The sequence below is a fragment of the Lottia gigantea genome, assembly GCF_000327385.1.
Source record: "Lottia gigantea unplaced genomic scaffold LOTGIsca_13, whole genome shotgun sequence".
NCBI lineage: Eukaryota > Metazoa > Mollusca > Gastropoda > Lottiidae > Lottia > Lottia gigantea.
The window spans coordinates 4,302,808-4,319,497 of record NW_008707425.1 but is presented as its reverse complement, the minus strand read 5'-3'; the positions used below and the strand labels follow the sequence as shown (position 1 = coordinate 4,319,497).

The 16,690-nt window shown below is 35.3% G+C and overlaps 3 protein-coding genes across 3 annotated transcripts; 2 read left to right on the top strand and 1 right to left on the bottom strand.

Moving 5' to 3' along the window:
- Positions 1 to 1,448: 1,448 nt before the first annotated feature.
- LOTGIDRAFT_230584 (hypothetical protein) lies at positions 1,449 to 6,507 on the top strand. The gene is made up of 5 exons (XM_009049108.1): positions 1,449 to 1,866; positions 2,954 to 3,133; positions 3,546 to 3,809; positions 4,140 to 4,381; positions 5,000 to 6,507. Exons 1-5 carry the CDS (start codon positions 1,562 to 1,564, stop codon positions 5,686 to 5,688), a joined length of 1,680 nt encoding a protein of 559 aa, XP_009047356.1. The 5' UTR covers positions 1,449 to 1,561; the 3' UTR covers positions 5,689 to 6,507.
- A 782-nt stretch (positions 6,508 to 7,289) lies between these two features.
- LOTGIDRAFT_230583 (hypothetical protein) lies at positions 7,290 to 12,112 on the top strand. Its single transcript, XM_009049107.1, has 3 exons — positions 7,290 to 7,406; positions 9,604 to 9,713; positions 10,557 to 12,112. Exons 2-3 carry the CDS (start codon positions 9,612 to 9,614, stop codon positions 11,097 to 11,099), a joined length of 645 nt encoding a protein of 214 aa, XP_009047355.1. The 5' UTR covers positions 7,290 to 7,406; positions 9,604 to 9,611; the 3' UTR covers positions 11,100 to 12,112.
- Positions 12,113 to 12,950: 838 nt separating this feature from the next.
- Positions 12,951 to 13,571, bottom strand: LOTGIDRAFT_157354 (hypothetical protein; the record flags this gene model as incomplete). The annotated part of the gene is made up of 1 exon (XM_009049106.1): positions 12,951 to 13,571. The coding sequence occupies one exon, from the start codon at positions 13,569 to 13,571 to the stop codon at positions 12,951 to 12,953; it is 621 nt and encodes a 206-aa protein (XP_009047354.1).
- Positions 13,572 to 16,690: the final 3,119 nt, after the last annotated feature.

Here is a 16,690-nt window from a genome sequence, read left to right as displayed (position 1 = left end):
TGTTAATTGCGAAATTTTTCTCAGTAGAGATAATGGCCTCCAAAAGAGAGTTTTCGAATAGGTCTTCATGTACGATTCCCTGTTTCATCATGTTTCGACAGACAGACACAAATTTAAATTCCATTTTGTTCAACAGACAGCATGGAAGAATGATCCGCGCCCAGAAGTCTGCTTTTTATAACCTATAAAATTTTGAGGCAAGCCTTTCGTGGAGCACTGATATTCATGATCTGTTTATTAAAGCTCAGTGATGCACAGTATTAGATCGTATAACGCATTACTTATTGAACGTGGGGAAATGCCCACGCGCAGATCTTGGCTTCAGATCAATTTGCGTCTATTTAAGGTTTCTAATTATCAGATTATCACATTACCATGTATTTTCTCCGAAAACTGAGATACTTTAATTTCAATAATTGGTGTTGTAATCGAAAACTATCTTGCAAATAATGGATGTTGTTGGCATGGAAATTAAGTTTAACGCTCTAGTTTCTACGCCTATTTGGGCTAATGGGGACAGCAACACCATACACTGTGCAATGAGGGACTTGTTGGGACAGCGACATAGCCTCCTATTTTTTGATTATCAACTGTCGATGGATCTTTAACGTGCCACTTTGTAGTTTATTGTCCCATCTGAACGACTAGACGAGCGGATGTTGCTGGCCCTTCAGAAATGAAGTTTTACGCTCTATTTTCTGTGCCTGTTTGGGCTAATGGAACGGGCAACACCATGCATTTTGCAATGAGGGACATTGGGCGTCTAACCCACTGAGGCACAGCAGCGGCTTCCACGTTAGTAGACATGTAAAGAAACGAAAAAGAATAGTGCAAAGAATGGCATTCTGAAATTTAAACCAAGGCCGGAAAACTAATGTACATCTACTTAAAAGATATCTAGTTAAACCCTGCAACTTCTGTAGCCTGGATTATTCAGACAAAAATTAAAATAAAAGAAAAATGATATTGTGATAATTTTTCTTCAGTCTTTGAGAACATAAATTCCTTAGTAATATACAATTTATATACATCTCATAAGCAGCTAAATAGCTGGATGGCACATTTTCTATTTGAATGTGACCTTTTAAACAAAACGAAAGCAACGATAAGCTGAACGAAACGCGGGACTGATTAGTGCTATAGTATATAATAGGATGCCCTGGCACTCTGTATCTTAAAACAATTTGTCTTATCTGCGAACTTGACACTTTATCACGGGGTATCGTGAGTTATCACCATTCTTTATCTGCACAAAGCTGCCCCATATTAATGAATTAAAGAAATGCTTAGTGATACTATTTTGACACTAACCATGCTAATCATTTCTGTAGATATTTCTCCGTTCATTATCACCAATGATGGTGGTGTTAACTTGAATCTTTTCAATCCTACCCTATATATATATCACTCGGCCATATTTTAAACCTTTATCTTAAGAAAATATTGAAGTTATCTTGACGGGGTGTGGGCTAAGTGTAATGTTATTGAAGACTGTTCAAACATTCTTTTCGTATCACACACTTGCAAGTGGAAACGTAAAAAACGTAAGACAACATTATCTATGGATGCGATCTGGAACATACTCGCAGTGGCTTTGGTAGCCAGTGTGGTCAACTGTGATGTTTTTACAACCCAGCAAATTCAAGACCTAGACGACTTCATACAAAATGCAATGTCTTGCCGACATGTTCCAGGCCTAACCTTGGGTGTGGTGAAAGGCAATCAATCTTGGACTAAAGGATACGGATTCGCAGACAGAGAAAATAATAGAAAGGTTGATGCCAACACATTGTTCGGCATTGGTTCTATCACTAAGTTTTTCACTACGACTCTTCTTTCTATTTTGATAGACGAAAGTAATAAAAAGTAAGTAAATTATCTTATATTTTATGAAATGTATTAAAGGCATACCACCTCTAAGAGTGACCCAAAAATTGAAATTTCTAAACTTGGTTAAAATGAGTCTTTGTTTATCAGTGAACTTACCTGGTATCCTTACTATTCAAAAGAATACATCTTAAATACATTTATTAAACTAGTAATTCCGAGACTTGCTTAGAAGCCTGTTTCAATAATTATTTAGTTTAATGGATATATCGTCTTATTACAGATACTGTTCTTTTATCATGGCACCTAGTAAGTCCAACTGTTGAATATATACACAAGTTTGAGACTTTAAATTTTATGTCCATTCTAAGAGGAAGTATCCTTTTAACAAAAATTGAAAGAAATTGTACATCACGTAAAATATTTTATCTAAATGGCGGCGATAAGCTCTTACATTCATTCATAGTTATTTATTTATACAGTATAGGAACAATTGTAACACTATTCGCTTCGTCAACGAAGATTTAAAATGATTTAGACGTCTAAATATTTTTGTCCACAACTGATATTGCTCAATTTCTGCTTTCCATTATCATTTTGAGACGTCCGGCTCGTATACTATGCAATAAAAATGCATTATTCGTACAGTTAAAGTAGAACTATCTGCCATCTTATGAATCCAAAATAATTTCGTTAAGGTATAAGATCTGTTACCATCTGGCCCACTCAGAAACCCATGAAATATTGGGCTTTATAACCAATACGACTAAGAGTTATCTCTTCGTTCGAAGAAATTAAGTCTTAAGTTTGCAACAGTTATCAAATTCTCGTTTTGATTTCTTAATTTTCTGAAATTCAACAAATGCATGTGGGAGTTCCCCCAGAGTGAAAACATATTTCCACCTTGTCTAAATTCAAAGTATTTTCAATATTTTTGAAATAATAAAATTATTATACAAGAAAGACAATTCCGTTAATGAACATCTCGTCCAAAGTATGGCAAAATAGAGAGAGAAAAATTGTATAATAGTGGACTCCTAAAGAGAAGTACCAACAGGTGTTTCGAAAGGAGACAAGGTTACATTTTCGATATATTAAAGTATTGTATTTGTAAAATGGTTTTCAGATATACGTGGGATACCAAGCTATCAGACATACTGGGAAAAGATTTCAAGCTGAACACAAACCTCCGTACTACAGAAACAACCATAAAAGATATACTATGTCACAGAACCGGTCTACAGTCCGGTGATATGGGAATATTTGCTGGTTATCCAAGCAATTTCACAAGGGCACGTATGACGGGGTAAGTTTCTTCCCCCTCGGATCACTTGTACACAATACGGTATCCTATTTCGGATCATAATCATTTATGAAATCTGATTAAAATTGAGATTGAACTGTTCCGTCTATTTCTCTGGGGGTTATATTTTATTGCACCAACCATTTAGAATCTGAAGACATTTATCTTATATTTGTCACAATGACGCCATAATCTAGTTAAATCTCCACATGGCATCCAATTTAGTTATGATGCTAAGAGAAGCCACATTGTCCCTATCAATGACTGGAAACCCGCTTTTATGAGTTATTTTAAATGACTATCATACTTATGCTAGATGTTCCACGACATCTCGTCTTAAAAATACCAATAAAGAGCAGAGCAATACAACCGAAACCTGGCGTTCGAATATACCTTTTATGATAACTCGTTTCAGTCTGTTGCAGTATCTCGATGAAATAAGGCCATTCCGAGATGGCTTTCAGTACAACAACTGGATGTACGCATTAGCTGGTCATCTTGTTGAGGTGATATCTGGTAACTCCTGGCTGGAGGAACTTCAAACTAGAATATTAGATCCAGTTGAGATGACAGAAACCCGAGTTCTATCTACCAATATTCCAGTAACTGATGAGAAGATGGCCAAACCTTATGTTATGATCGGTGAAGAAGTTGTACCTTCAGCTTCGAGGATCTATAAGTAAGTTTTATGTAATGCTTTTCGACATACCCAATTAGTATATAAGTAACCTTTAAAATTGACCTGTATGTCCGGGTATCAAAAAAGACAGTATAGATAGTTTTGGGATAATACCGTAGGATTTTCAAATCTGGTTCTTCTGGCAGTAATGATGGGCCACGTGGCTCCAAAAGGCAACGTGTTATTCGAATGAAACAATGAACCGAATGTCCATGATGATGTCCAGGGGTACCTGTTCTTGATGTTTCCTATGTTCTTTGCTTTTCTAATTTTCAACAGAGGAATCTATACAATTAATAATACATGTACCTCTGATACTTTTTTCAATAGCATACATCCAGAACAACCAGCAGGAGCAATAGCTTCATCAGCAAACGATATGGTCAAATGGATACAAATGATTTTAAATAAGGGCAACGTAACAGACAATGTCATAGCTAATTGGGATACTTTAGAAACTGCTTTTAAACCACACACAAGTGTCCCCTTGGAGGGCTGGAATAAACCGATCTATCCAATATCTCATGTTCAATCTGGATATGGATTTGGGTGGTTCATATCAAACCATAATGGTAAGCATTATTGGGTATTTACTTATAAATCATAGAAGCACACGGATTTGACCGTGGTCAAATTTCCGTCGATTGGATTAGAGCAATCTAGATGCCCATTGGTATGATCTTATAGAATGCTCAAGCCAGGTGTCCACAGAAAGAATAATTTCTTTTGAAGCTTTGTGTAATTTACTCCTGCAATTGTCTTTGGCACAGATCATAAACATTAGTTTTCAAAAGGCATTTATTCGTAGTTTTATTAAAGGAAGAGAAGAACAAATGAACAACCATTTTTACTCGAGAATACTGTTTAACAGCTGGCCAGTGGAAAGACCACTCTGCATTGATCTTTATTTATCCATACCCATGTTCAGCTGGGTCGACTGAAATCAAATGGAAAGTTGTATTAAGAACAAGCAAAGGCCAACCTTTATTCTGCATTTCTTAATAAATACCAATGTGGATTCGCCTTAAAGTAAAATCCTAGTGTAGATTTAGATGCCCCCGATGCCCTTCATATACAACGCATATTCCTTAAGCAATGGAACAATGATCTATCGGGATAATCATCGTACCGTTGCTAAAGGAACATGGATACAGCGTAGCTTTTTGTGATGGTGGTTTCCTTTATTTCAGGATATAGACTAATGTGGCACACTGGTGGTTTATTTGGTTATACAGCTAACTTATGGGTATTCCCCGATCTCGACATCGGTATATTTAGTAATGTAAATGGTCCTGGACTAACTGTTGGGGGTGCTCGGATATTTGAAGTGATCTTTTCATACATCTTTGACATGCTTATGGACCAGCCACCATGGTTGAATGAAACAACTGCTTGTACCTTTCCCATGCCCTGGCATCCCGAGAATTACCCAAAGAGTTCGACTCTTAATGTCACCAATGAACCAGTAGAAAACACGAAGCAGTACACGGGGATATACGGCCATAGATTATTTGGTGAAGTACACATCACAGCACAAGAAAGCACTCTTTTCATCAAAGCTGGTCTAATGAACGGCGTACTAAATACAACTAATGTACCAGATAGTTTTAAAATGCAAATCGTTGGAGATTACGAATTTTTTTCAAATCAAAATAATGTGACAACGTTACTTCCAGTTACCTTTTTCAACAAAACAAACGATAAATTTCAAGATGTACTTTTTATATTAGCGGCAGATAAGGGTGTTTTCAAACGAGGAGTGGTATGGGGTGAAGGAGAAAAAGGCGAAGATTCTGATAATTCAACATCGACTTTATCCTCCAGTAGTTTATTACATATTGGTCTTAATTTTATTATTTATTACTGTATAAATCAGTAATTTTAGGCAATATGAAGCTGTCTTCGTACTTTCATATATTTTTTTTCATTCTAACTGGAATATCAGCTTCAAAATAGTATTGATGGCCTAAGAATGACTTTAGCTTTTAAAACAAATGTTGTCATGGGCACACATTTGTTTATACAAAGGACAATTTCAGCAAAATGTTAGGCAATTTTTTGGAAATATTTAAGAGGAAAGGTTTTTATATATTAAATGTAAAGGTTGCAAACCTATATAATTTTATGTTCCAACGTAAAGTAATTCCAAAACTATATGTATCAGTATGCCCTTATTGGAATTCAAAACACACGGTTGAAAGAAAACAGTTCGGGGAAAGTAGTAAGTTAAGATAAGTATATTTTCTTAATGCATTAGAGTCATATTTCCGTCCAATTCTTGTATTTACTTTATCGGTTAATAGAGCTCAATTTCAGCCGCTTGTTTTTCTTCTAAGAACAGAAATACGACGCCTGGTACGTCTGCAAATACAGAATAAGCTAAGAGCGGTAGTGACGTGTGTTCAGTTTTAACCGTAAAAAAATGTGAGCTGATATCTTCTGTGTTGATGAATATCTAGAATGTCGTCGCTTATGCTCTGGGATTTTCCTTAATTGCAGATTAACAATAAGTCAGATTTTTATTCTGATAAGCACTCCTAACGGCTAAAATGGAGCTTCATCAGCTCATAAAGCAAATGTTAAGACGGCGATATTCCTTATTAATGGCTTGTAGCACTTTGTTCGAATATAGTATGAAAAGTTTGTGCATTGAATTGAAATATTACCCCAAATTTCTAATAAAAGAAAAATGTATTTCAAAATTTGCCTCTATTACACTTCGACAGAGAAAATCTTACATCCACCGGAGAAGATTTGTTTAAGAAAACTTTAAATAATTTTATTGTACCAATGGTCAAGTCTTAGGCTTTCAGTTGCTTATGAATGCAAGAGATGATAGATGTGGGACAGAACGTGCTAAAGGGACCGCTTGTGGTACCATGGTAAGCCATGTTAAACTGAAAACAATGACTTCATACAGTCCTACGCCACGTCAAATAGAGACTACACGTTATACTGACCTGCAATTGCAAATGCACATCGTCAAGAATTGGGAAAGAATAGTCTATAATTATCGTCTCTCTTTGACACTATGGTGTGACTATCGTGCTTGAATTACATTGCCGTATTATATAGCACACATAATTCCATGAATGCCAACAAGACACGGGATGAGACAAGGGCAATAACTCCAAACTAAAAGCTTGAGATCCAAGAACAATAGACAAGCATTGATAATTGAAATTATCACTTAACACTTAACTAGAAATGTCTATGTACGTCAAAACCATGTACATATTATACCAAAATCCCTGAAATTCAAGAAATGGGGATATGAAGTTTCCTTTTCACCAAATCGAAGAGTTTCACATATACTTACACCTTTATGCAATATTGCATTTACCTATTAATAGTATAATAAGCATTCAATTAATTGTGTTAAACGTTCAAATGACTTTACAAGCTTATAATATATCTACATAGACCACACTAATTCATAACTCGTCAAGTGTGTATATACCTTCACGCTACACTAGCCACCATAAACACCTTATCTTATACAGAGGCACTCCTTTGTACTGCACGTTAACAAAACAACATTCTTGAACTTCAGATATTTGAACTTATTACGCATATCTGGGATATTGATATCGAAAGGTAAGTTTGTTTCACCATATTTTTTAGAGAGAAAAAGCCTTATTTTCAAACTTTTGTATAGGTTTGTGTTACAACTCCTGGTGTAAATTTATGATCTTTTTTCAATAACCATTCTTGAAAACTAATCGGAATATCTAAACTTTATCATTTTTGAAAATGATTTTGGTAGTGATACTGATTTAAGTGTAATGTAAATTCGCATTTGAAAGAATTTGAATAAATTTGAAAAAATACTCAAAATATTGCATTACTCAGGTAAACAAAGGATTCAGGTTTAAATAGGTCATCTCATTGTGACTGAGTGGTCGAACAGGTTCGTGTCTATATAGGTTATAGCTAATAATGTATCCCATTGTGTATTAACTTTAATATAAAATAAAATCGGAGTGATGGATATTTCGTCATTTGCAACAAAATTCAAATCTTCCTAGATTCGGACTCATCTTTAGTAAAAACATGGACTTAAAACATTACCGAAAAGAGTGTAACACAAGGGCCCTTAATGATTAAAAATAGTTTTCTTAGTCACCAGCTATGCTTATAAAAATTTAATTGTATTAGATTTCGGGGAAGGGAGGGTTTGACTCTACCAAATGTACAGGCCTAGGAAATATTTCATTGAGAAATGGGAATAAGCAGATGTTATATTAACTTTCATTCCTTGAATATTATATTTTGAATACTGTGTTTTAAGTTCATGGATGTTGAAATTGTCTTTAGTAATGAATGGAGTTTCTCATTCCGCCATTGCAAAAAATGCAGTCATGACATGCACTGGTTTTTATATTTTGAAGTAGCGCAGTAGGACATGCTCGCCTGGCCAGAACACCTGATCATTACTCAAAATATGGGGTACCATCTTGAAAAGAATGGGGCGTATAGATGCTAAACTCTCCGATACTCCAACGAAGTCTAGCAAACCAAATTTGGCTCCCTTTCAGATCATTGAAAACATGCTGTCAATTACTTGCTTTGAAACAAAATTCGCTCTGATTAATGTTATAGAATGCTTTGACGAGCATCGTGTTAATGACCCAGTAGTAGTTCCCTTAATGCACACTTCATGGGGTTGTGTATCTCAATTGTCTGCAGAAAGGTTGTGAAAAATTTGGGTCATGAAGGTGTTGACATGCGCCAATAATCAATACAAGGTTTACAAGTAAATATATGTGTCAATCCTCATCCCTGTGAAACTTGAAGACGTTGATCCCTTTCAAATTTAGTAGACTGAATCAGTTATAACTGCTTTATGTAATGTAAGCTTTTAGATATCTGAATCCTCGTCTGTGAAAAATAGTTGAAGGACTTCACATCAATATCATAATTTCAGTGAGATTAGGCTGAGCATTATTTCAACAGTGTTGAAGTCGTTTTGCGTTCAAAAGTTCAAAAGAGTTCAACCTTGGTCGACCCATCTTTACAATATTAATGAAACTTTGTCTCATACCGTGACTGCCGTAGCAATCTTTGTTGTATGGCGGAATGCAATAATTTGATTGGATTGTACGCCGGCAAATACAGCCAATCAAAGCCCTTGAAAGACACACTGTAAACATGGTTTTTTGCTGTCTCGGATTGAAACAATCCATAATCAAATAGCTGCATTTACACATTTCCGTGATAAAAGAAAGGTGGCTAATGCATTCAAGGTATAAGACGAAACTCGTAATAGATATTGTGAAGATGTGGTAGACCTTGCTACTGGCGGAATTTAAGAGCAACTGGTGGTATCTGGTAGAACTTGAAAAATTGCGGAAGATAGTGGTCCTTGGACTCCCAAGTTGTCGCCAACTACCACCACTTCCTTGCAAATATTTGAACTAATAGTCGGAGAAGCCGAGAGTAATGTCGCATGGAATATGGGATTTGTTTCCTTGATTTCTGAGCAAAATTTAAAGCACTTAAATATGCGCAACAACATTAAAATGCAGATCTAAATGTTCCGTTAATTTTTTGGGTTGGGTTACTACACTCAACAAAAACACGTTTTGGTTGAAAGTTAGATTTAATGTATGCAGAATATACTTCTGAACGACGCCGAATATTCCTAGGATCAACTTTTTTTTGAGTGCATTTCACTGGAAGTTTAGTAGCGAAGCTACAAGTGTGTTCACAAAAAAAATATAAACGGGATTAAACTGTATATAACATCACACAAAATTCACAAGAACTGTATCGTGATCCATTTTCCTTCCAGATTTTAAGATGAAGAAGTTGGCATTGGCGTTATTATTGGTAGGGATAAGTCTTACAGAAAGCGCCGTTGAAAATCCAGATTGGGAAACAACACCAGAATGGTCGTTCCAGGTATGTATTTTTATTCCGATTTATTTGCCTCAAGAGAGAATTCAGATACTGAAATGCACCTAGCACACAATCTTCCAGTTACCATCAGTTGCTAGCTGTCGTCCAAAATCCAGTTGCTTTCAATTTCCACCAGTCGATCTGGATCTGATGCTTATTTCGGTAAAGACAAATTTGATATTTCCCTGGTCAATGTCATTCATGTATTCACTGAAATTTACTTTTTCTCGTGCATGAATCTAACACTAGGCTGTGAATGTTTGGGAACTGTTTGAAAGTTTCTTGTATACACCAGGTAATAATATTTATATAATCAGACATCCAAAAGAACAGTCAAAATATGTCATAGTACTGAAATAGATTGACCCCTATGCTTTATTAGTAGTGTTCAAAAATCTGTTGGGCGATCTATATTCTTAACAAAGCTTTAAAATCGAAATTATACGGCTTCTTTCAAAACGAAAGGAAATCTTGAAGTCTTCATATATTTCTATGTCACAATAATCGTATGCAGCTATTAAAAACATAGGCGGCGTTGCATATACTTTAAACCTTACCCACAAGAGAAGGATATAGCCTTTGGACAATAGATCGATGTCATAGATTCTGTTGATGCGCATGTGTACACTCATTCTGAACCCGAAAAGTTTCCGAAATATTACGAATATGTTAAAAGGTCTTATTTGCATCCATTCATTGACAACAGACGGCGTATGTTGTAGATCTGACCATTCTGGTGTAAGGTTTTTTAGGTTTATTAGCGGTAACCAGTTGACCTTATAGATTTATGACGACGATAAATACACTGGGTTGATATTCTCTTGATGCGCAATCAATTTATTTCAGGTCTATCTAAACGAGGATGCTCATTTAAAATGTAATGACTCTGATGTAATGTTAATGCTTAACGATGAAGTGCACTGGAAGCTTCCCGATGATACAGAAGTTCATGGATGGTCCGACCGGAACACAACCAAACACGAGTTAATGGACCTGAATGGCGTTAAAGGAGCTACACTTCGTATCAAGAATGTACAGCATAGTGACAGCGGTCTCTACTTCTGCTCAATATCTCGAGGTGGTGTGTTTTTGAAGAGGGTTAACCGAGGTCTCAATTTGCATGGATATTTAGTTCACGATCAGTTTGACTTGTACCAGACCAATTTGGTAACAGCTGTAGTCGCTGCGGTTGTTTTCTGTGTTCCTCTTCTCTTTCTCTGTTTTCTGTACCGTTATCAATATCGTACTCCACAACAGAAACAGAGGAGAAAGGAGAAAGAAGCTTATTTTACAGATTTGCAAAAAGCCATTCAGAATGACGAGGCTTTTCCAACTAAACCATCTCGAAATGGTTATGAAAATCAGGCCTATATAGATACACATTTATAGATTATACACTCGCTAAAGTAAAACCTAATACTTCTTTCTATTATCTTAATCGTCAGAAGATCTCAATTAGGCTTCTAAAACGCCTTTAGTTTACAAATCAATTTTATGCAGAACACGTAAGGCTGTAGTTTTATGAACATGAGATAAATGCATGAATCAATGTATTATCCCGTCCATAAAAGTTTGATCTCGCTCGTCAAATAAAGATATTTTTGATTCCATTCATAGAGTTATCAAATAACATATTACATCGTATTCAATCGTGCGCATTCCCTAGCCTCCCATATACTTTATAGTTATTTCATGACGTATGTACCAACAGAATCTCAATTTATTTTAAATCGTTTTAAATCAAATTGCTATGAAATACGTTCATGGGCGTAAATCAGAGAGCTCATATACGGTTAACTTATAATATACTCATACATTTTATGTGTTTATAAAGATTACATTCCGACTAATGGAGAACATGATAATCTTGCCATTTTTGTATTGCACATCTGTGATTCTTAATAATGATATTCAGATGAAAGCTAATGCTTATCTTAATAGATTGTACAAATGGCTTTTAATCTATAGATAACTTAGTAGTTTAGAGTATACACAATTTCAATTGCATAAAATGTGTATAGGAATCCGGTCGACTGGCGGTTCAGAAAATCTTAACGAATTCGTTGCAGTCTAAATGGACGAAAAAAAGTAACAAACTGCGATAAACTGGATGGTCGATCTCGTACAATCCTACATTGGTCCACTCCGGTCGGTCATAGCATGTGGTTATGGATCAGATTCTTCCACATACCACCTGTTGCTACCAGTAGTTGATGTTGCTTTTAGGTTCAGCAAGGTCGATTTGGGTCCGCCATAGTTTTAATATACATAACTTGTAGAATTTATAATTTTTGTGATATCAAGTTTTATCAATTGTTTACTTATATAACGTAATCTATATTTTATAATGTTTTATCATGTACGATATTAATATTCTTTAATAAACCACATTTTATTATCATAGTGTTGATTTGTATCTTCGATGTCAATTATTGTGAAATTAATTTTATATGGATGCCGTCGTGAACGTTCAAATTACCCGCTGATAGAACTCAATTTCAGACTGTCGTCACTTTCAAGGCATAATTGACATGTGCGTGCATTATTACCAAAGATGTCATGGTAAAAACTGCCGAAAAAATGAGAAAAATAAAAAAAATAGGAAGACGGTTTAAAAGAGAGGTCATCCTGGTTAGATGATGAACCAGTGTGCCTTGCACTGGTATGCATGAAATGTAGGATTTTAGCCTTCTATATTGAATATTCCTCCTTGGGCAATTTGCAATTTTCATTTGCAAAAAAAAAAATGGCTTCGCTTATTTTCTGGATTTATTTTCGACAGCCCTCTGTGGACATTAAAAAAAAAATTATGTTTAATTTCAATTTTTTTTTTACACAACTTAATACCTTTTCTATATCATCAAGAAATGATGATGCTTACATGTTTGTGGTACACGAGAAGCTGCTTCCTCAGTTAAAGAAAATTAGACTAAAAATTAAGATCTCAATCTTCTCAACGTAGAAGCACTGTGGTGATATATATCATACTGATTTTGAATTTGTGGTTGGGATTTTAAACTAACCAGGCCCGTATCTACAGGGGCGGGGGGAGAAAGAATTCTTACAACCAACCAATTTCATTATTAAACACCCTAAACCATTGGCCCCACCGGATATACTACTTGCCTCAAGCCTCGCTTCGGGCTTGAAACTAACCCCTACTTTACTTTAGTCTTTTGGTGAATTAGTTATTTAGAAGTTTACTTATATATAGTGCAAGATAATAAACGAATTACACATTTACATATGGACATCTATTTCCTTTTGATCTGTTGCGTCTTGGGCAGAAGAACCGTTTGGTTGTTCCAAAGGCTTTTCACTTTTAACAATTTCAATGTCGTTATACGCAGAGTTATCATACACCCGAGATGTTGGTTCGTAGTCACCCTTATTTAAACCGTCTCTTCTTTTCCTGGCATTGTAGCGATAGTGCCATATAACACATGATAATCCTAATATTCCAAGAAGTATACCAGCTGCTATGGCACCAACTACAGCCTGATCGGCGTACTGGTCTCGAAGCTTGGTGAAATCTGGTCCATCGATATTGAGGCCCCATCTAACAACCTGTACTTCCGACGTCATTTTACCTTGTGGCTGGTAGACAATTATACAAGTGTAGTAACCAAAATTGTCATCGCCGACTCGATCTATTTGTATCCAATACGGGAATCCATTTGCCTTTACAATTTTGATTTTGTCTTTCGTTTCTGTAATGAGCTCGGCGCTAGGCAACATCCAATGTATACTTTGAACTTTCGACCAATTTTCAGAAATATTTAAATGAATACTGTCACAAGTAAGATTAACTGGTTGAAAATATTCCGTCTGGGCACTTCTGCTCATTTTCCCGTCCTCCATCTTTGAAATTACCACTGAAATCAATATGGCCGCCAGGCAGACGCGGACCCATATCTGACTTACCATCTTGAAAGTCACGAAAAACACTCTGAAAAAAATATATAACGAATTGAGTTTTCTGCATTTTTTTTTACATATTATTTTAAAAATTCATAGGGGCGATTGTGGTTTACATACGAGATGATATACCTCCTTTAATTTTAATCCTTACTACATTCTGGAAATACATTTTCACATAACGTTCACGGTAGATTGGGCATTCCATTTTAAACCTCTCACATAAATTTTCTATCGACCCCATAGAGACCACAGCCAGTAGCCGTCAATATTATCTTTTTGTTGGTAAATTTTGGCTAAAAATTGATCTGAAAGAACAAATTCAAAGAAAACGTGCCTGTGTATATACTTGCAGTTGTTTGATCAGTACTGGTTTGAAACTTGAAACTTGGATTTAATATAAAAATAAATCAGGAAATTATTTTCATACAATAAACGACCTTGGAAGAAAAGCTAGTTTTCTAGGTAAAATGTAACTTGTGAACTGAATTAACCGAAATATTAAGTAAAATATAATACTTTCTTTCAATAAAATCGGATATTGAAACCAATACAAAATAAACATTTGATTTTAAAGCTGTGTAAACAAAACCCTTTTGTGTGTAAACAAACCAGAAAAACCGTGTCATGTATCTTCTTTTTTTATGTAAGCCTAGATATGCATTTTTGTAAAATACACTACGTAACCTTGACCGACTATTCTACTTGAAAAGCAGTTTTCCTTAAGTCATTACAAATTCCATGGTAACAAACCACAATTTTAATCAAGGTTGACATTTTAAGTTTTTGCAATCTGGCAAAGCGTGGACTGCCGATGATAGTCACCCAGAGTGAGTTTATGAAGTTTACCAAGCATGATAACATATGCCAACAGGATGTCAAGAGGTCGCTCAATCATTTAGTAATTTGTGGAGAAGGAAACCTATAATGCGATGATAGATTAGTTATTAGTTTCTCGAAGTAGTTGACGAACCCCATGCATAAAAATATTGGTTTCTTCAAAACTTTCGACAAGTAAACGGATTTATCTTTTGGTATTGGGACTAGTTGAGCCAAGTCTACAAGCCCCCACCGAAATTATACAATAAGGCTATGATCCAAATAAGCAACAACTAATATATGAATAAGTGAAATATCATTAACTACAGACTGAATCTTTCATTAACAGGCGGACCCCTACTCATAATCGGACACCACTACATCGGGTCAAATAATAAGCCAAGACTGACAAGCAATTCATAAAAGTAACTTGACCAGACATGACATCTTAACAAGATATCTCTTGTACAGGGCGAGGAATTGATGTGAAGTAACTTATGTACGAAGTTTGAGTTCATAACCATACCGTCGCTGGACATTTCTTAAATTTCTGACCCCACTTGTTTGTTATTTTGCGAGATATCACCAGTAGTATGTATTTGATTTGAGTATATTTAGTACAACATAACACACAGATAATTCTCAATATCTAATCTCACTAGGAAAAGAGTCTAGGGCCACATCGACATATTATTAAAATGATATCTACGTAGAATTTTCATTCATAATTTTCAAAATAATTAACATTCGAAAGAAGCTGTGTACCTTTGCTACATGGGGCGTCCGAAGTACATAAACGCTTAGTAATATGCCGATTGTTCAGAGGTATGCTTATAGTATTGAAACAATATTATTCGTTTCGCCCATTGACATTCCGATTTATCAATTAAAAAGAAAATATACTAACCGACTTATCAGGTGTAAATATCTTGTAATGAAAGTAGTCTTATAACGTTTAAAGATAGGTCGTATATTAAAACAATGAATGTACATACAAGTCTTATCAAGATGAATTACTACCAACCAATGTATATCTCGACAAACCTATATCACTATACACATTTACATATAGAGTGTTCCATTTTCTTACAGGTGAGCTAATACCTAGTCGACATTTCTTATTTCACAAAGCAAACATAAAGCAAGACTGTTTTCATTGAATATCGAATGGACTATAGACCTTATATTAAATCTGCAATATCACGAATAACATTAGTAAATTCATATACCCTACTGAAACCATAACCTCGGAAGAAATAGTTCAAAATAAAATTGTGTTCATAAATGACAGGGCAAATGAAAGAGGAACTCGGTTATAATGCCCGAACAATTGGAATCTGATCGGTTAATTAAACGAAAACAACATGAGATATAACCGCTTCCCAGCAAATAGTTTTAGGTAGATTATGTCTTGTGCAAATTACCCGAAATTAGCCTTTGAGATCAGATTTTTTTGGGCAGCAAAACTGACAATAGAAGGACTGTGGTTAAATCAGGATTTCAGTCAGTTCTTACAACCAGGGTGTCTTCGATCTCAGATAATAAATAACAAGTTGTCTATTTGTTACATATTGAATTTCACACCGGACATCATACACCCAAACCCATAAATAATGGGATGTGGATTTCGGATCTCGAAGGGATATTCAAAGCGCTCTTATGATTTTCCACTCAATTAAAATAGATAGCTTGCGTTGTCGATCGGTCCATTCCTTATCTATTTTGAGCAAATTTGATCGCAAGTTATCGCCCTTGTTGATACTTTCATTTCCACAATATACTTTTTAAGGCTTGGGATAGCTATTTAATCTTCAATGTCCTTAAAATTCGATGGGCCCTGCTCGGCTCTCTCGGCTTATGTTTCATAAAAAAAATCACTTTCTTTTGCAATTCTTCATAAGGATGATGTTAACCAGAGTTAAAAGCCAGCATGTAAAGTGTTCCACGCCATTGTTATACCAATGGTAATTTTGCGTTTGACAATTATGGGAGAAAGAGCTCCCAAGCTATAAAATTATCAGTGTCAGAGGAAACGCAGATTTTAATTATATTATGATGTTTCTTCACCAAGAATGTTAATGCGTACGAAGGGAAGTAATCCGCTTTCATAAATACAATAGAGTACATGGGAAAAGGAAAGCACATTGACACAAATTGATGTTTATTGTGGGTCAATTGTCGCGGAAAGGGCTTTTTCATTCGCCGATGACTTTCCGTCTCATGTGCCTCAAATCCTTATTTCA

Excerpts from the sequence above, each read along its gene's own strand:
- LOTGIDRAFT_230584 (XM_009049108.1), top strand. The coding sequence starts at position 1,562 with ATGGATGCGATCTGGAACATACTCGCAGTGGCTTTGGTAGCCAGTGTG. Across the intron at positions 1,867-2,953 it reads ATAGACGAAAGTAATAAAAA|ATATACGTGGGATACCAAGC; the intron begins GTAAGTAAATTA and ends AATGGTTTTCAG. Across the intron at positions 4,382-4,999 it reads GTTCATATCAAACCATAATG|GATATAGACTAATGTGGCAC; the intron begins GTAAGCATTATT and ends CCTTTATTTCAG.
- LOTGIDRAFT_230583 (XM_009049107.1), top strand. The coding sequence starts at position 9,612 with ATGAAGAAGTTGGCATTGGCGTTATTATTGGTAGGGATAAGTCTTACA. Across the intron at positions 9,714-10,556 it reads CACCAGAATGGTCGTTCCAG|GTCTATCTAAACGAGGATGC; the intron begins GTATGTATTTTT and ends AATTTATTTCAG.